At 27.6% G+C, this 21,376-nt stretch overlaps 4 protein-coding genes and 1 long non-coding RNA gene across 7 annotated transcripts; 4 read left to right on the forward strand and 1 right to left on the reverse strand.

The window, feature by feature from the left end:
- The first annotated feature begins 8,392 nt into the window (after positions 1–8,392).
- Positions 8,393–10,708, forward strand: LOC113793742 (uncharacterized). 3 transcript variants are annotated; one of them, XM_075820886.1, is made up of 10 exons: positions 8,393–8,533; positions 8,705–8,774; positions 8,831–8,857; positions 8,914–8,940; positions 9,013–9,102; positions 9,175–9,675; positions 9,727–9,825; positions 9,879–9,938; positions 9,990–10,052; positions 10,104–10,708. In XM_075820886.1, the coding sequence occupies exons 1-10, from the start codon at positions 8,525–8,527 to the stop codon at positions 10,145–10,147; spliced, it is 990 nt and encodes a 329-aa protein (XP_075677001.1). In that variant the 5' UTR covers positions 8,393–8,524; the 3' UTR covers positions 10,148–10,708. The 3 variants fall into 3 exon arrangements, with proteins under 3 accessions (XP_075677001.1, XP_075677002.1, XP_075677003.1); XM_075820887.1 differs by lacking the exon at positions 8,831–8,857; XM_075820888.1 differs by lacking the exons at positions 8,831–8,857; positions 8,914–8,940 and having other exon boundaries at positions 8,394–8,533.
- Positions 10,709–11,522: 814 nt separating this feature from the next.
- LOC113793755 (uncharacterized) lies at positions 11,523–12,873 on the forward strand. Its single transcript, XM_027343827.2, has one exon. It carries the CDS (start codon positions 11,585–11,587, stop codon positions 12,854–12,856), a length of 1,272 nt encoding a protein of 423 aa, XP_027199628.2. The 5' UTR covers positions 11,523–11,584; the 3' UTR covers positions 12,857–12,873.
- Positions 12,874–13,075: 202 nt separating this feature from the next.
- Positions 13,076–14,819, forward strand: LOC113793756 (uncharacterized). The gene has a single exon (XM_027343828.2). The coding sequence runs from the start codon at positions 13,100–13,102 to the stop codon at positions 14,363–14,365; it is 1,266 nt and encodes a 421-aa protein (XP_027199629.2). The 5' UTR covers positions 13,076–13,099; the 3' UTR covers positions 14,366–14,819.
- On the forward strand, positions 14,633–15,521 carry LOC142645192 (uncharacterized). Its single transcript, XM_075820896.1, has one exon. It carries the CDS (start codon positions 14,735–14,737, stop codon positions 15,419–15,421), a length of 687 nt encoding a protein of 228 aa, XP_075677011.1. The 5' UTR covers positions 14,633–14,734; the 3' UTR covers positions 15,422–15,521.
- Positions 15,522–16,105: 584 nt separating this feature from the next.
- On the reverse strand, positions 16,106–16,919 carry LOC142645193 (uncharacterized). The gene is made up of 2 exons (XR_012846354.1): positions 16,764–16,919; positions 16,106–16,690 (listed from the first exon to the last, which is right to left on the reverse strand). It is a non-coding gene; the product is annotated as an uncharacterized LOC142645193 (long non-coding RNA).
- Between the last annotated feature and the right edge of the window lie 4,457 nt (positions 16,920–21,376).

Raw genomic sequence — 21,376 nt, forward strand, 5'->3', positions numbered from 1 at the left:
GAAATAATCAATTTTGTTTGTTTGATTAATTGATTTATTTAAAAAAAAAATACAAAGAATGTTTTGTTTGTAATTTGTTTTTCTCGGTTGCATCATTCACAAAAAAAAGATTGAAAATTATATTTTTGTAAATCTTTTTTTTTGTAAATTAAATTCCAACACAATTCGAATGTTAAAAATGCTATTTTCACTCAATTTGGCAAATAAATTAAATCAGCTATTTGTTAACCCTTTTTGTAATTCGATCAACTATCCGGATACGAAACAAAAACAAAAACAAAACAAAAAAACAAAACAAAAAAACAAAACAAAAAGACAAAACAAAAAGACAAAACAAAACAAAAATTTAACTCAATCAATTAACTTATTTTTTAAAGGTTAGATAATAATCATTATCAAATAATGAATCTAATCAAATTAATCACATTGCCTGGAAATTGTTGATTTTAAAAACAAAAACAAAATCCTCAAGTGTTTTCATCGTGTAGTTCACAAAACATTTTTAAAAAAATTAAATTGATTTTAAATAAATGTTGTTGTTGTTTTTTTTCTGCAAAAGAACATTAACATTCGAAACAATGTGTGTATGTGTGATTTATTATTTCAACAAAAAAAAAATCATTATAATAACAATAAAAAACAACAACAACAACAAATTGTAATTACTTTTTTTCAACTATAGATCTTTTTTTTTTTTTTTTTTTTTGATTTCAACAATAACAACAAAAAAATGGATCACCACCATAATCATCATCAACACTGTTGTTGATGATTTGCGGTGGCAAAAGGTTTGGTCAGATGATGATAATGATGATGATGATCGGTGAATAGTAAGAAAAAAAAATATAAAACAATAACATCAAATGAAATTGGGAAAAAAAAAGGCCAAGTACGTAACATTTTTTTTTCTTTGCATCTTTGATGAATATTTAGCGAACGAATATGAAAAATAAATAAACAAAAATAAATTCGATGATGAAAACTATCGATTGTTTTTTTTTGTTGTTTGTAGTAGTTTCGATATATCGAAATGATTCATTTCGAACTTCCAAAAAAAAAAACAACAAAAATAACAATTTTTTTTCATTGAGAAAAAAAAGGTCATCACCATCATCATGCATGAAACGTACGTAATTGATCCATGAATTTACCCGAAATCATTATCATCATCATCATCATCATTTGATTCTAAATTATTTTTTTTTATGAATAAATTTGATTTTGTAAAAATTCAAATGAAACAAAACAAATTAAATGATCAACAACTAAATCATTTTCTTTTCCCCCTCTTTTTTCTCGGTGCATTTTTTTCTTGGCTATTGAATCGATTATGATGAAATGAAATGAGATTTTCTTTCTGATTTATTCGAAGAAAAATGTTAAATTACTTTACTTTCTTGATTCTTTTTTTGCTTTGATCTTCCTTGTTCATTTGTTGTTGTTTGTTGTTTAATAGATAACATACGTTCAAATAATTAGTTAGTAACAAACTTTTTGTTTTGTTTTTATTTTTTCATCATTATCTAATCAAATAATTATTATTCGGTCATTGCGTGCCACCATTGATACACACAAACACACACATTAGTGAATGAGACTATATCAACATCAATGGATCGAATTTGAAAATTTTTTTTAGCCATTTTTGTTTCATTTAATGATGATGATGATGACGATAATGGTAAGAAAAATGAATGAATGAAAAGAAACAAAGGATGGGTCAAGATGGCCATGGCTTTTTGATTATCATTGAAAAACAGAAACAAAAAAGAAGATAATGGTCATTGTTCATTCTATGGAGAGAAATGAAATGAAATTCCTTATGATGAAAAACGATGATGATGATGAAAAGTTTTCTATTTCATAAGAGAAAATATAAAAAATGATACTTATAAAGCAAAAAATGATCCATAAAATAAGAGAAATTTTCTTGTTTTGTTTTATTTCGTGACCACTATCTAAATGTATCTGATATGATGATGATGATGATGATGATAATGATAACGTTGAAATCTAATGATTCAAAAGACAAAACAAAAAAACACGTTCCAATTGTGATTGGTAAATTAGATTTTTCACTATCACTTTTGATTTAAAAGAAGCAGCAGTCGAAAAAGATTATTATTATTATTATTTTTTTTGTATTTCGGAAGATGTTTTCATTCCCCAATTTTCATTGCACCCAATTTTCTCGTGGGAGAATTGATGAAAGAAGGTGAAAAAAAATTTGAAATTTGATACATTTTGTTTGTTTCACGATGTTATGTAACAGAGATTATTATTATTATAATCAAAAATCAAGATCAATATTGAGTGAAGATAAAACAAAACAAAATTATAATTAGTTTTTCCCATTGTTTTGAAATTTGATTATTCGAACATTATCGTTATCGAATTTTTCTTTTTTGAATTCATTCATAAATGACATATTTTCTTTTTTTGCTCTCTTTTTTCCGTTTCATTGTGTAATGAAATCCATTGATGATAGAAAAAATAATCCAGTTAGAAAATTTTATCATCATCATCATTGAACTTGATGATGATGGATAAAGTTGACACATTATATCCTGATAATAATGATGTTATTCTTGAAAAAAATGATGATGAGAGTGAGAGATGTGAAAATTTCATTTCCTTTTTCGGTCATTGATAATGACCGAATAATATTATTCACATCTATCGGATAATGGCAATGATTCCTTCGTCTTCTTCTAATGTATACACACAAATGACCTATGTAGAAAAGGCCAATCTTATCGATTATTGAGACATTTAACAATTTGTTTTTGTTTTTGTTTGTTCTTCCGATGATCGATTGATGATCGTTCCATCTTGATTGATCATAAATAATAATAATTTTTTGTTTTGGACAAAGGTCAAAAAATGTTCCAAATATCCGATTCAGAGGTAACAAAACTTAATTTTTCGAAAATATTGGAATAATTTTTTTTTTGTTGACTTCATTGAACAAAATTATCCGATTATCCGAAATCATCATTCGAATGATTGATCTGTACGTCATTTGTGTAAGTGTTGTTGTCGTTTGGATTCGAATGAATCGATTTCCTTTATGAATGTTTTTTTTGTTGAGTTTGAATTTGATTCGAGATTAATTCTCGAAACAAATAAATCGATCATCCAAATCGATTTTTCTTCTTTTCAAATCGAAAAAGGTCAACGCCATTCGAATAATCGAATATCATCGATGTCATCATCATCATTTATAATCCAAAAGTATTATAAAATCGAAATTTTTGTTTTGTTTCTGAACATTATCATTATTGATGTGTTTGTAGTTGAATAAAATTTATTCAAAACATTCATTTAAATGCTAATATTACAACTTATTATGATGATGATAATGACTGAATGTTTAATGAATTTTTCTTTTTCTTTTTCATTTACGTGTTTAATAATTGATTGATTGAAAATGATTAAAATTTAAAATTTTTGGGCCATATATTTAATTCCAATAGATCTATTGATGATCTTCAATCACAATGACCTATCGTCAATCGATTTGAATGCAATAATATAATGATGGATAGTCGTCATGATGATGATTTTTTTTTACATAATATTTTCCAAACTGATTGATTGATTTGGTGAAATTAACGAAGAAAAATATTCAACAACAACAAAAATGAAATTTCTTCGAAAAAAAAAAATAAAATTGAATGTCACGTTTTGTTGATGAAATATTTTTTTTCGTTCACCATTTGATTCGTTTTTCTTTTATCTTCAAAATTTTCGATAATTATAATGATGATAATGATAATGATAATCAAAAGATCGGATCATAAATTTAATGATATGATTAATTCCAAATTCACACACACACACAAACATCCATTGATTTTATTCGTTGTTTTTCTTTTTCGCTTTTGCCCTAAAGGGCACGGAATGATGATTATGATGAAATCGAAATTTAAATATCGTGTCAGCCACCAAAATGATCAATGTGTGATCAAGATTTAGTTATTGTTTCAAACACGATTCGTTTTTCAACAACAACAATAAAAATTTTTCACTTGGGATTTTTCTTTGGGTTTGATTTGTATATATACTTCAGGATCGTATCGTTTTCATATCGAATTTTCCTTATTTTCATTCGAATCAAAAGTCATCACAGATAAAAATAATCTTATGATGGATAACATAAATATCGGATTTTTTTGAACGGGAAAAAAATTTGAATTTCTTTCGGGCGGAATGAAACAAACAAAAAACATTGAAAATTTGATTGAAATTGTTTTTATGATGAATTAAAAGATTGATTCGAATCCAATCGGATTTTTTTTTTTCGTTCGATATCGTTTGCTTCAAACGATAGTATCGATATTTTGATTCGAATTTTGTTTTTGTTTTTGTTTGTCCATTTCAATTCCATTTTCTTATCAAAATGAAAAAATGTTTTGACCGAATGAAAAACAAAAACAACAAAATCATCTAAATGTTCATTTTGTTTCAATTGAAAAATATATTCATTTCCTTATTTGATTCGATTACAGTGGCCTTTATATCATCATTTATCAAATTATCTTTTTATTTTCATTTAGATATTTTGTATCGAATTTAAATGGAATTGTTTTTTTTTCACTGCATTGATCATTTTAATCATCATTATCAATGGTGTTTTAACGGAAGAATTTGTCCAATTTTAATTCAATTTTTAATGTTTGTTTTTTTCAAACAATCAATTGGCCCTATTGAACTTTGTGGTTACTGTAATGTGATCATGAGTAAGAAAAAAACAAAAAAGATATAAAATCATATTGCATAACATTGTGAATATCTTATCAGTTGAAAGAAAATCCTCTTTAGAGTTTATTATTCAATCAAAAAAAATTTCATCGTTTTTTTCTGATAGCTGAAAATAAATTGTTTTGTTTATGTTATTAATCGATTGTTTAATCGAAACTATCGAACGATTCGAATAATTATTCGAATAATAAATCGACCATCACCATGAAATTTTTTTTTTTGATGGACAGGTGAATAAATGATGAACTTAGAAACATGAATTTTGATGGCCAACATTTGATGACCATATATTGCCAATCAATTTTTTTTAGCCAATCAAATTGATATTCAAAGAAAACAAAAAGTTATTCGATGATGATGATGATGTAATGATCATTATATAATGATAAATTTCTTTTTTAATCGATAAAATCATTTTCATTTTTTGTTTTTTTTTCATCGATAATGATTGTCCCATGTGAATTGAAATGATATTTCTCATCATCATCATAATCATTAATTATATGGTTTTTTTTCGCAGAAAATTGTAATTATAATTAATTCATTTTGTAGAAAAAACAACAACAACAAGAAATAATATTGACCTTCAATTCAAGAGAAAAAAGAAACAACGATCCATATAGACCCATGACACTACGATGATCATTGCTAATGATGATCCTTTTTTTGTTGAATGAATTGAATTTTATCATTAATTAATTAGTTTGTAATGAGAAAAACAAATTTTTGTGAAACGAAACGAACAAATAAAAGTATCAGGTCATAAAACACGACAACAACAACAAAGTGTGAGAACAACAACAACAACAACAGGTGAGTTTTTCAAAAAAAAAAAAACAATTTTAAATGGTTCAAAAAAAAATTTTGTTTCATTTTCTAATCATAGCACATTATTGATATATTTGACATGAATTGTTTTTATCATCATCATCATCATCATCATTATCATTCTGCTATTTTCAATCGAGAAAAAAATATCGAGGTTAAATGCAAATTATCAAGATTTATACCATCAACATTCGACAAATAAAGGTCGATCATCGATTATGGCAATCATCATGAAAATAATAGAATGTAACGAGAGTGAAAAAGAGATATACTTTTTTTTCAACAACAACAAAAAAAAAACTTTAAAATTTTTTCGAATCTAAACCAACAAATCAGACAACAATCCAAAAACGATGACAGGAAGTTTTTGTTTGTTTGTTTGTTTGCTTAACATTAAATGAATTAATCATAAAAATATATGATGATGATGATGATGGAGAAGATGCAAAAATAAAATTGGGAAAAAAAAAGAGGAAAAAGTTATTATCAACAGCAACAGCAACGGGAGAAGACAAGAAGAAAAAAAAATTCAAACTCGGAAATCCATTCGCAAACAACAATTCATTTTAAAAAATTTTAATTTTTTTTCGAGTCAAAAAAACAACAACAATCAGACAAACAAACAAAATATATTGATATGGCTTCCGTTGATTTGTTGTTGTTGTTGTTGTCGTTGTTGACAATTTAAAATACAACAGCTTAAATCCAGCTCATCCATGTCATCATCGACAATGATGATGATGATGATGATGATGGTGATTCATTCCGGAACAATGTATTTATTTAAATTTTTGTTTTCTTTCTTTCTTTCTTCCAGTTAGTTTGTTTAGGATAATCATAATCATCATCATCAATGAATGAATGAATGAATGAATGGAAAGATTTGCGAAACCCTAAAGGTTAAAATAGAAATAATAATCATTTCCGTTTTTTTTTATCATCATCATCATCATCATCATCGTTATCGTTATTGCTTTCATCGTGTTTTTTTTCTTTCTAAAAGTTTTGTTGTTGTTGCAATCATTTTTTTTTCTTCAATCATTTTGGTGACGATGATGGTATGGATATGGATTGTTACTGTTTCAAATTTATATGTTTGTTTGTTGCCTGGATCATCTTCGTTTTATGTCATTTTTGAGGCAATTGGAAGAGAAAAACAAAATTTACACAAGTTTATTTTAGAAAAAATTTGTTGCTGTTGTTTTTTTTTCATGGAAAAAAAGATGTTTCTCGTCTTTTTTTGCAGCCAAACAAATTTGGATCAAATGATTATTTCTAATTTGTCGTATTTTTTAAAAAACAATTGAAAATTGTGAAATTTTTGCTTTGTTCATCGAGAATTTTGGAATTTTTGATTCAACACTTCTTACATAGATAGATGTGTGTGTGTGTGCGAGCAAATAACCGATCAAAATCTGATAATAAAATCTTTGTAACCAATTAAAATTAATTAGAAATTAAATTTTTACTGGTTTATCATTTACTTGATCATGTTGATGATGATGAACTTATGATTATTGCATCAATATATTGCAATGATGATAATCAATGTTTTTCGTTTCGTTTCCCTAAATACAAAAACAAAACAAGAAAACAAAATGAGAACAACAAATTCAGTGGAAAAAAATCTTTCACAAACAAACAAAATAATTATTGCTCCTGAAACCTAATTGATTTTTTTTGTTGAATTGATATTTGGATTTGAAAGTAAAAAAGGTAAAATGAAAAGTGTAAATGAAAAAATTCGAGGTCGAATGAACATCTTGAATGAATTATACTTGAAAAAAAACGAAACAAAACAATCATTATTCAACAACATGATTTTTTTTTTTTGGATAATAAATCAAATCAAATTGAAGAAAAAAAAATTGTTGTTAATGCCCAAAAAACAACTGATTATCTTATATCACATAACTATAGTTTTCGTATGAAATTTAAAACCATCAATTAATTGATTGATTGATTTTTTTTTCGTTGTTGTTGTTGAAATCAACAGAATAATTAATTTTTTTTTTTAATTTTTTCGAAACTATCAAAACTATCGATAGTAGTAGAGATATATATCGATTGTATATATCCGCATTCGATTGATTAAGATGATTCGATTTTTTTTTTCTTTGATTCGAAATGAGCTTGAAAAGGATTATGCTAATTTTTTTTCTGTATCTTGCCGACAACTTGACCTTAGGCTTTTATTTTCGAGTTCGAAGATGAAAAATGATGATGATGATGAACCATTCATTCCTTTATTTCTCTCCATCTCTCTTTACCACTTTTTTATCATCATAATTCATTTTTTTGTTTGTTGTCCATTTTATCTGCTCCATTCATTTATTTTGAACAAATTCAATTTTAGACAACAACAACAACAACAACAAAATTCAAATGAATTGGTGACATTCATTCAAGATTGAATAATCAAAATGATCCAAGATGATGATGATAATGATGAGAATGAACAACGAAAATGGGCCCGACCAATCACTTTTCTCTCTTGATTTTTGTTTTGGTCCAAAATTTTTCTCTCTCCATATCACTCTCTCTTAGTCCCGTGTGAAACATTTGCATGTCAATTTCAGCCAAACACACACATATTATACCGACTCTTTCAATGATTAATTCTCAGAAATTTTATTTATTGTTCAATCCGAATAAGAGAATTCATATTGGAAATTTTGTTACAAAATAAATGAGCTAAAATTTTTATTTTCTTCTTCTTCTTTTTCATCTTCTTTATAATGAATCCAATGATGTGGATATATAAACTCGAACATAATCCATTCATTCGTTCGTGTTTTCTTGTGTAGATTTTATTTGCTTGCAAACAAACAAACAAACAAAAAATTGTGTTCCTCTTTGTTTTTCTTGGTGCGTGTACTTCAGTGTTAAAATCCTTGATTATCTGAAATTAAAAATCGAATAATTTAAAAAAATGTTGCGAGTATGTTAATTTAGAAATTGTTTTTTTTTGGTGAAAATTTATTTTGTATTTTATTCTTATCATTTTTCTTTATTCTTTTCTTTTGTTTATTTTCAACGAATATTCTGTCGTTCGATTAATTATCATCATCATCATCAATATTATTGATATTATCGTTTCAATGAATTATAGTTCGCTGTGATATCATCTACATTGGTTGCCGTTTGCTTTGCTTATGGCGGTGGTGGTGGAGGTGGCGGTGGTAAGTTTTTCTTTATCATATTCATTATTCGATTGATTAATTTTTTTTTCTTCAAGGTGGTTATGGTGGTGGAGGTGGCGGTGGTAAGTTTTTCTTTATCATATTCATTATTCGATTGATTAACTTTTTTTTCTTCAAGGTGGTTATGGTGGTGGTGGTGGCGGTGGTAAGTGTTTAACTATCTTATTTATTATTCGATTGATTGAATTGGTTTTTCCCTTTTGTCTTTGTCTTTAAGGTGGTTATGGGGGTGGTGGTGCTGTCATGATGGTTAGCTCTGCCGGATATGGTGGCATGGGAGGTGGCGGCGGCGGCGGCTATGGTGGTGGTAATTTTAATACAAATAGAGCCAAATTTATACCATTTCTAACCGGTCTTAAATCTTTACTAATTTATAAAGGTATGGGAGGTGGTGGTGGTTCTTACGGTGGTGGTATGGGTGGTGGTGGTGGTGGTTATGGTGGCGGAATGGGTGGAGGAATGGGCGGTGGTATGGGAGGTGGTGGTGGTGGAGGCGGCGGCGGTGGTGGCGGTCCACAAGTCATCAAAGGCGCCATCCAATCACGTCAAACCTTCGAAGTTCGACCAGTGCCAATCCAAATGAGCCAAGGTACTCCACGTATCGTTGAATTCGATGGTGGTTCAGCTCCATTGAAATTGCATTTCAAATCTTCCGGCGGAAAAATTCAAATTATGCAATCAAACATGGGAGGCTACGGAAATGAACCAGAATACACTCAATCTGAAGAAGAACCACAACGATTGATTCATGAAGTGAAAAAACCAATCATCCAAGAAGTCCGTGAAATCATCATTCCATACCGTAAAGTCGTCCAAGAAGTTCGACCAGCCAAAGAAGAAGTCAAAACTATCGTCAGTCAAGGACAAGGCGGTGGTGGAGGTAAATTTACTTTTAATATTAAAAAAATAATTAACAAAAACTCTTCTATAGGTTATGGCGGTGGTATGGGTGGTGGCGGCGGAGGCGGTTACGGAGGCGGAATGGGTGGTGGCGGAGGTGGTTACGGCGGTTCATCCGGTGGTGGTGGAGGTAAAATCACTTTTAATATTTGAAAAAAACAATTAATAGAATCTCTTCCATAGGTTATGGTGGTTCTTCTGGTGGCGGAGGCGGCTATGGCGGTTCCTCTGGCGGTGGTGGAGGTAAAATTACTTTTAATGTTTAAAGAACGTTTAATAAAATCTTTTCTATAGGATATGGTGGATCTTCCGGCGGTGGTGGAGGTGGTTATGGCGGTTCCTCTGGTGGTGGTGGAGGTAAAATTGCTTTTAATATCTAATAAACAACTAATAGAATCTCTTCCATAGGTTATGGTGGTTCTTCTGGTGGTGGTGGTGGTGGAAGTTATTAATCCATCTTTTTTTAAGCCACACTTTTATTCAAATGAGCCAAAAATAGTAGGAAAAAAATTCTATCTAACCACATAAAATCTACCTAAACAAATCAACCAAAAAAACAAGAAAAAAATAACACCAAGCCACTTTCATCAACACACTAAGCCAAAAAAAAACCAACCCACTTAAGCGCAAGAATTAGAATCACCCACAATTCATCTGTCATGATCATCATCATCATATATCAAAAATTGATTTAGGCGCTATATAAATCATCCAAAGAAAGTGGATTATCGTTTTTTTTTCTTCATCTCTCCCTCAATCACAAGCCTTTATCCTTGTTTTTTTTTCATTAATGACCATCATACAAGAATCTAACACTTAACACCATTTATCATTTTGATTGTTTTGTTTTGTTTTTTTTTCTCATTTACATTGCTAATTTCAAATACACACAAGATTCCGATGATGATAACGACGATAATTACGACGAAATCATCTTCTATTTATTTTACACACATTACACATATTTATTTTTAAATTTTATAAAATTTGTAAATAAAAAAAATTAATAATAATTTTCCAAACAAAAACAAAAAATCAATTTCAAATCATGAAGAAAATGATGATGATGATGATGATGATCAAAAGATTTTGTCATCCGGAACATTTGCTGTTTCCCATATATATAATTTGATAATCAGGATAATTTAATCATCATCATCATCATCATCATTAACATTTAATACATTCACACACCCTTAACACAATCATCATCATCATTATCAAATTGATTGTATTCATCAAATTTTTCAAAAGAAAAAAATCAGTCATCTGTATGAAAAATCAAATACATTTCAGGAAGTTTTTTTTTCTGTTTGTCATTAGAAATTTGGAAACAAAAAAAAACAAACGATTTACCATATATCTGTAATGGGGATGGGAGAAATTTTTTTTATTGTATTGAAATTGGAATCGGAAATATTGATTATCTTCAATGTGATCAGGTGATCATTACACAATGCCACACCTTTAGAACACATAGACACACACACATTATATGACCTTTACTGATTTGGATTTTGCTTGACAAAAAGGAAACAAAAACAAAACAAAAAGGAGTACGGAAGCAAATTTTGTTTTGTTTTCGAACGGAGAATAATCTAATATAGACAACAATACTATAGTATCAGCATTGTGAAAGAAAAACTTTGGCTATTTTGGAATTTTCATAAAAACAATCAAAGAATTTTATCCATGTATAATTTAGATCATAATCGAATTAATTATTTCGAATAACAATTTGATTGTTATTTTTTTTCGAAAAAAAATTGCATTTAAATCCAATTCGATTCATTCGAAATTTGTTTGTTTTATTGAATAATCAAACAAAATAAGAAAAAAAAGAAAGACAAAAAAATCATTTTTTCCCCCAGTTCAATTCATTCATTCAAATGACCATGATAAAAATGGCCATAATAATAATGTCGGTGATCATAATATTGGAATCAATTTCATTTTCTTCCGGTATGATGATGGCTGGCCAAATAGTTCGTCGTTCTGATTTTTATCGTGATTCAAATTATTCATGTTCAAAAGATCAAAATAGTTTTCTATCAAAAATATTATCAATTGCAATGATTAATGATGATTTATGGATTTATCGTATTGATCATATTATTGTTGTTTATACTGATACAATATATCGTCATTATGATCAATATAAATCAAAATTTTATCTATTTGATGAACAATTATTAACATTTCGTCATCAATTGCATCCATATTTAAAAATGTTATGGCCATATAATAATTTGACAAGTAATAAATTACAAATAATTAATGATACCGAAAGAAATGTAACAATGACAATGTTTCGTAGTGGTCCAATGTATAATTTAACCATAAGATTTACAATTAGAACACCTGAAATTAATAATGAAAATACATATTCAACATACGATATGTTTGAATTTCAACCACAAATTGGTCATTTTGTTTGGAGAACATTTGTACATGAAATGAGTGAACATCCAACTATAAGAAATATTAGTGAAATGGCATTATTATCAATATCAAGTATATCATTTAGTGAAAATTATGTTAAAATGATTCAATGGTATAATGTTAAAAAACCATTTATTATATTATATTTAATGAATTTTTCACTTCAAATGGTACGTGTTGGTTTTCTTTGTCATAATCAAGATAAAAATAAAAAAATAACAATGTATATTATAGAAGATTGGAAAGATGATTGTAAACCACCATTTCAACTAATGAATTCAATTAATTTTGGTTTTACAATCGGTGATCATTTATATTTTGTTTCAATAAAACGTGATTATTATTTTAATATAGATAAAAATGTATTATTTACATTTGAAGCTGAATATCGTATTGAAAAAAGTGGTTCATTTAATGATCTATTTATATGTAGAAAACCAAAACCAGATGAATGGCCACCAGTTAATCCATCATACAAAACTAATCCAAATATACCGTATCGTATTAAAAAGCCAACATTATTGAAACAAATTTCTACATTTATAAATCCATTAATTACGATCATATTTATTATTTTAAAATATTTACTAATCACATCTATTATCAAATGTTCAAATCATTATAATAAATGTTTTGGTTGGTGTAAACGTAAATATCATCATAAAAGTATTGATGACAAGGATGATGATGATGATATAAATACCAATAGTACCGAATGAAATTAAATCAAAAAAAAAAAAAAAAATCAGAACATTATTAATCTAATAATAATTGAAAGTAATATAAAATAAAAATTTAATTTAATTAAAAAATTTAAAAATTTAAAAAATCAATTAAATTTATTCGAAAATTATGATTCAAACAACACTTTACTTATTGTATATATAAATTTGCAAAATTTTCAACTAACGAATGTTGAATTTTTTGATCACCGAAAAGCAACAACGAAAAAAAACTGAAAAATGTTAACATTTATTGTCATCATTATTGGAATGATATTGTTTAACAATGTAATTTGTTTGGAATTATCCGATGAATATAGAAATCTAAAATTTTTTGAAAATTCAAATCGTACATGTTCATTAGGAACATTAAATAATTATATTTCGAAAATTGTATCGATGGCTATTTTTAATGAACAATTATGGATTTATTTTGATGATCATGTTGTTGGTATTTATGATAAATTTATTGAAAAACATTATGATCATATAAATTATCGTCTTTATTTATTTGATGAAAAATTTATTAATCTAACATCCTATTTAACTGATGATAAAAAATTGAAACAATTATGGCCATATAAGGATGATGATAGTGATACAATGGGCGAAGTTTCACTTACAATCTTATCATCAAATGATGATCGATATGAATTAATACTTTTATATTGGCTATCAGTGATTGAAGAATATGAAAGATTAAATGATGGAAAAAAATTCATAATAATTAATACATATCATCGTTTTTTAGCCAAAGGTAATCTTAATCTTAATAATGATCCGGATAATTATAAATTTCAAATTGAATATAAAAATCGAAATTTAAGTATAAATGCCAAATCAATGTATGAAGAAGTTAATACACAGATAATAAATCTATCTATTGATGGAAAATTATTCATAATATTATTAACATTAAATCCAGTCAATATGGTAACTATATTTAATGATTATGAAATGAAAAATACGTTTGGTATATTATGTACAAATGATAAAAAATCCAGACAAATTTATATGATACCATATATGGTTGATTTATTAAATGATTGTCAACCACCTACAAATCAATTAGCAAATTATGTATTTGGATTTAATATTGGTGAATCATTATATTTTATATCATTGTTTAATAAACTTGTTTTACGTGTTGAAAAACGTTTATTTATTTCATTTCAACGAAAATTTACGTTAGAACAACCACGTTCATTGGAGGATTTTATTGCCTGTATAAAACCGACAATATGGCCACCACCAAACGAAAAAGATATATATGGTAATTATACAACTCCTTCAGTTGATAAAAAAATAAAAATTTTTAATCAAACGGATGATAAACAATCGAATTATACTGGATTTTATCATATAAATATTGGCTATCGACCTAAACCTATAGTTGATTTATCAATATCATCTTTAATAATGTTGATGTTGATCAAATATATAAGCTTAATCCTAATCTATTTTAATGCTTGCCATTATTGTCCAGATATCTGTTTAAATTTATGAATATTTTCAGATTTTTTTATTTATTTTTTTTTAATTTAATAATAAAAACAGGACGACTTGTACCATCTAGTGGCTATCATTCTTACTTCTTTTTGTTTTGATTTTAATCACTAGAATGAGCCACTATAGAATTCGAACATTTTTACCGATAAAAAAACGCTCTTAACGATCGATGGTGTTTGTGGCCAAATTGATCAAAAATGAATAAATATCTATTGTGATGGCGCGTCTAGCGCCAGCAGACTTTCTGGTGACATTTAGTCACCTGTGTTGTATATAATAGACGATGATTTGGTAAAATAAAGCATTGTTGTTATTTTTGCCAACAGGCTTGTGTTATTATTATTTGATGTTCTTTCTGGTGTCAGGATGGATTTAACGAACATTCGTAGACAGATCCAGATTGTTTATGCGAGGGTTGCTTCAAGAACAGTAACGGCCTCTGATGGTACATCGGTCATGGAATTAGCCAACAAAATGGTTGATTTGGAAAAAGCTGGCGAATTAAAAACTGATGAAGATATTAAAAAATCGTCCAAGTGTCATGCTATGGTGGGCGAGATTTTGGATTTTCTGGATCGTGAACGTAATCGAAGTGCGATCAAATTAGAGAAGCTACAGCTTCGGTTCTCTGGGCGTCCGTCGGATTGGCCAAAATTCAAGGCTTTGTTACTGAAAACATTATCATCATGCCCATGGTCTGTCGAAGAAAAACATCTATTGTTGGAAAATGCTTTACCTGGCTATCTAAAACGGTATTTACCGACTTCGCTGACTGATGAAAGTTTTGACTGGGTAATAAATCATTTGTCGGATAAATTTGGTACAATGGACATGCAGATCAGCGAATGGTTTAGAAATTTATCGAATGTCAAATTCTCGCCATTTGCATCGGTTTCGGAGATAGCATTGAGATTGGATCGATTGATATTTCAAGCGAAAGAGTTGGGTGTTTCCCAGGATCAACTGAGATTACCGTTTATTGAAGCAATGAAGTCAGTGATCAGTTCACATAAACGATTGGAAACTGCCATTTTACCAGTGATTAATAATTAATAATTGAAAATATTCTGTTATTCTGTTGTCCATTCTGATCAACTTGATGATTATCATAAATGAAATAAATTTATATCCATTTGATTTTGATTTTTGTAAAGATCCGCCTAAACAATAAAGGAAAATATTTCATTACATTAATTTTTAATGATGATGATGATGATGATGATGATCGAAATGGCGGTCAATCCCGATAACAATTCATTCATTTCAATAAATCGAATCGAATCAAGTGAATCAAGGAAGATCATCAGCCATTGTGATTAATCAATCATTGCCAATGGCCAATACCATCGTCATCATCATCATCGGACGGACAAAACAATCGATTGAACATCCGATGATAGTAATCGTATATTTTCATTTTTTCCCCCATCAATTTCCATTCGATTATCTTGAACATGATGATGATGATCGAAACCACACCATACATTTTAATAAATACGGGTCAAGATTGCGATCATCATCATCATCATTGTCATCATAAATAAGATGAAAATGAATTATTGTTGGCCCGATGTTTTTTTTTCGTTTGATGGCCCAGGTTTATGATAAATACAATCCGATTTGATCCATTCCATCAAATGGAAAAGCACCATGACCACTGGTTGCCAGCAACAACAACAACAACAAAGCTAAGTGTAAGAGGAAACAAGAAAAAAAAACGAGGACATTGTCCCGCCAATTCATTTCCAATTGAACAATCTATATAGTGATCGATTCATTCCAGAGACACAATGTTCATCAACAACAAAAAAAATCATTCGATCAGACCCGATCTTTACATTCATTCATTCATCCATCCATCCGTTTGATCATTCAAAATAATAATGATAATAATAACAAATATCAACGACGATGACGACGATAAATAATTGAACGAATGATGCTCGTATTGTGATGATGATGATGATAAGTGTTGAACAACAACAACAACAACAAAAAAACCATTGATTTATTTGATTGTTATTGTGTTTATAAATCATTTTCATCTTTTCAATAATGATGATAATCACAAGAAGATGAAGAAGAAAGAAAAATTGAACGGAACAAATGAAAAGTTTATATATGATTTGATGATATATATGATTGTCGAGATGACCGAGACCAAAGATGATATCAATAATGATTATGATTATTATAAATGGGCAATACTTGTATCTTTTGATCTACTTATATTGTTTGATATGATCAATTCTGTTCTTTCAATCCATCCATCCATCCATCAATCATGATGATAATGGTGTTGATAAAATGGTGATGGCCAACCTTTATTTTGTTTATCAAAAATTGAATGATTATAGCCGGAAATATCATCATCATCATAAATATGAAGACCAACCTTTCAAATAATAATGTTTATCATCATATGATGATCGATGAAGATTATGAAGAAAAAAAACAAAAACACAATGAAAGTAGATTTTTGGGCGCAAAATATTTTCAAAAACGAAAAAAACGAAATTTGCTTCTGTAAGCGTTTGAAATATATATGTTTCAAGAACAAAGTTGATGATTTTTCTCTTTTATTTTTTTTTTATTTTCTTTGGTTCAATGTGAAATGTTAATGTGATAGGAAGTTGATGATGACCATTCGATGTTGGAAGCCAAAAGATTTTCAATGTTGCATTTGGTGAAAAGAAAGAAAGAAAAAAAATTTCCGTTTGTAATCAATCATTTCATTACTAAAACTAAAACATCATTTACATTGACCTATGTGCCTAAAACAAACAAACAAACAAACAAAAATAATAATAATTAAAATTTCAAGGATTGGCCATATTTATTTATTTACAAATGAAAATAATGATAATAAGGTATTAATTTGTTTAAAATTAATTATACATTTTATGATTTTTTTTTGTTTCATTCAAAAATCTTAGGTTGAAAAAAAAATTGGCGATTATAATACAGATTCACGAATAGAATAATTTTAAATTTGATTTCATTTTACATTTAATAATATTTATCTAATGGATCAGGTCAAATATATACGAAAATTGAATGAATTGAACAACAACAAAAAAAAATTCACATTGATTCGATCATCAAATCACACCATCATGTCAAATGAAAATGTTGAAGAAAACAACAACAACAAAAAAAGAAGAGAAAAATTTGTTCCAGATTTTGTTCCAAATATTTTTTTTCTTTTTCCCCCTCTTATTTCGATGTAATTTTTTTCAACAACGATCAATGGAAAAAAAACAAGATGATGATGGTCATCATAATCAATCAATCAATCAATCAATTTATTATTATTATTATTATTAAGAAAATATGGTTAATGATGATTGTCGACAACAACAGGTTGAATTCATTCATGTTGTTTTGTTTTTACTATCATTATTAAACACATATATATCAAAAACTCATTGTAATCAATGGTAAATATCTATGTGTATTGAAATTGAATGAATAAAAAGAACTTGGAAAATTTAATTGAATTTTTTTGTTTTGTTTTTCAATCGTTGTTCCTGAAAAACTATGGTCATCATTCCGATATAAACAATAACGACGACGACAATCCGATTGATTATCCGTGATTTGATTGGAAATCATCATTTTTTCCTTTATCATCAAATGAAAACAAATGAATTAATTGTGAACAATATTCCTTTTTCAAAACAAACATCTTTATTTTCACTATCATTTGATTTTCAATCTAAATTTATTGAATTTCCGTTTAGTTTTTTTTTCACGAATGAATGGAAGTCAATAACAACAAAAAAAAGAGAAATTCGATGTCGTTGTCACAATTCGTACAAAACCGATTTAAAGTTGAAGATGAAAAAAAATAAGAAAAAGAAAAATTCAAATTGATAAACACAAAGCTTTTAATTCGACACCGTTTGTCCGAAATGCTGTCCGAAAAGAAAAAAAAAAAGAAAAAGAAAAAATTCAAAATCAAATCAAAAAAGAAAGTGAAAAACATATATATATTGTAATGGGAATGGAAAATGGAAAATTTATTTGATTCTTATTTCGATGATGATGATGATGAGAAAGGTCAAAGCTGTAAATTTTAATTCTCACCTAAAAAAGAAGAAAATAAAAAATTTTCCTATTGATTCGGGTCAAATGTGATTTTTGTTTTCTTGTTGTTGTTGTTGTTGTTGTTCTGTACATATCATTCGGTAAGTATCACTTTAATAATGATGACCGATTATTAATGTCCTTGGATGATGATGAATTGAGAAAAAAAAAGATCTACGAATCCAATTTGATTGTCATATCGATGATGATGATGATGATGACAAATTATATTTGAATTTTAAAAAAACACAATTTCATATCTTTATATAATCATAATAATTATGATTATGTTTTTTGATTGATTGATTGATTGATTGATTGATTGTTGTGACCATGATGATGATCGAGAAAAAAAAACAAAAAATCATTGATTTGAAAAATGTACTTAACAACAACAAGGTCAAGAACATTTTGTCTTCTTTATGATTTTCTAAGAAATCAGAAACAGATTCATCCAAAAAGAATCCTGTACAAATCAAAAAGAATTCTATATAATGACCAACAGACTATATAACTATTATAAAACACTACTACTACTGTTATTCATAATCATCAAAAAAGAAAAAATAATAATAATTTCATTCCGAGAATTTGAAGAAAAACATCAAAATGATCACCATCGATAATGATAATGATGATGATGATGATGATGAAAAAAAGAGAAAAGAACAAAGAAAAAATTATCCTTATTATTTCTAATGATGTTTCTTTTAGTTTTTTTTTTTGATTATAAAGTTCACACATCTGTCAGTGTTTGGTGAAATGGCATCCGTACATTCATTCATTCATTCATTCATTATGTCTGATCATCATCATCATCATTCGATTTCCTATTGTTTTTTCATTTTCATTTTTGATTTTAAATTTTAAAATTTTTTTTTTTTTGATTATAAAATAAAATCCTATTTACCATTGTTATTTTGTTTGTTTGGATGATTTTTTTTTTGCTGGAAAAAAAAGTGAAAAAAAACCGGGCTAATATATAATGATGATCAAAACTAACTAGAAACGGATCAAACAAACAAACAATGACAGCAACAACAACAACAACAAACAGATTTTTTCGATCTTCTCGAATAAAAAGGTGATGATTAGAAAATGAGAAAAGATGGTTAAATTTGATGATAATGAGAAGAAATGATTTTTTTTTGAAGAAAAAAAAGAAGGAAGAATTTATTTCCTCGCTTCTGTCCAAATGATGATGATGATGATGATTATGATGGTGGTGAATGGTGGTGGTAACGAATCGATTATGACAACATCCACAATGACGACTACAAGAAAAAAACAACAACATTATTTTACTTAGACAATCATTTTAAAATTGTTTAGATTTATATGTTGTTGTTATCGATCAAGTTCCGGCAGTTATTATCCTGTATTATTACCTATGTGTTATTTTATTTATTCGAATTGCTGATCCAAATTCGTATGATTATGATGATAATGAAGATGATTGGTGGATTTTTTTTATGATGATGGTAATAATACCGTACAATTTCGAATCGATTTGATTTTCTTTTCGATCCTCACGATCCCATTACTATCAATAATGATGGATCATTATTGGATTTCTTTTCCCGGCTTTTTTCCGGTATCGAAATGAAAAAGAGGGGTAGTGGTCGGTTTGTGTGTTTTGGTCGAAAATGTTGAATTGACAAATGATAAATAAAAAAGGTCACCGAATGAATTTTTTTGTTGTTGAAAAAAATACACAAAAATTTAACATTTAAATAATGAAATTTACATAAACAATTTGCATTATCATTATTCATGATTATCATGAATCGAATTTTTTGTTTGGAATTTAATCTTTTGTTTTCTTCTTCTTCCAGAGATATTATTGATAACCCAATTTCTTTTTTGTCTTTATATTTTCAAATAAGGCTGAATGAAGATGAATTTTTTTTCTCTTTTTTTCCCCAATAAACGTGACAATTTTCACACAAACTGATTGTGGATTTTTTTTCACACATTATTTCTTATTATTCAATATTCAATATAAAAAAACACAAAAACAAACGTTAAATAAAAATGATGACGATGATGATCCATAATAATAATGATAAACATATAATATTATTGGAATGAACAAAACGATGATGGTAAAATGTTGATAATGGTGGCGGTTGATTTGATTTGATGAATGTATGACATCGATTATACAATGGATGACCGAATTGTTTTTTGTTGTTGTTGTTGTTTTCAAAAATATCTGGGATCAAGTTCATCATATTTATGTGAAAATTCTTGATGATTATGATTATCATTTTTATTGAAATGAAATATTGCTGGTCTCATCGATGATTATGTTTGTTTTTCGGAAAAAAAAGTATTGGAAATTGATTTTTTCTATAGTTGAAAAATCAAAAATCACATCACCACATTTATGAATAGAAGGATTTTGAGCCAGAAAAAAAAACATTCGAATTTTTTTCCCTTCCGTATATATTATTCGATTATTATGATTTGATTTGTACCATTCATATTTGGAAAATTTCAACAAGAAAAAAAAATTTCCAAACAAACTGGGAAAAAGAACAGGAAAAAAATCCGAAAAAAAAAGATAATAACAATAATAATTTTCTCGAATCAAACAATATATCATTGATCAATTGATCGGATAAAATTGATTCATCGTTTTGTAAGATTTTGTTGTTGTTGTTGTTGTTGTTGTTGCATTCTTTTGTACTTCCGTCATCGATTTTGTTGTTATAGCTCGAATGGAATTTTAATTATTAATTTATAATTTTTCAGACAGAAAAAAAACAACAACAAAACAAATATATCTTTGATTTGAATTTGTTGTCAGTTTTTGATCAGTCGAATATTTTTGTTCCTAGGTCAAATTCTCAGTATGTTTCACAATCACAATATTATAACAATAACGGATATTTTCTTTTTCAGTAGAAAAAAAAC

Source organism: Dermatophagoides pteronyssinus, unplaced genomic scaffold, assembly GCF_027571235.1.
Source record: "Dermatophagoides pteronyssinus isolate colony J.1.1.1.1 unplaced genomic scaffold, Derpt_VIB-CSIC_2022.12 sq0008, whole genome shotgun sequence".
Classification (NCBI taxonomy): domain Eukaryota; kingdom Metazoa; phylum Arthropoda; class Arachnida; order Sarcoptiformes; family Pyroglyphidae; genus Dermatophagoides; species Dermatophagoides pteronyssinus.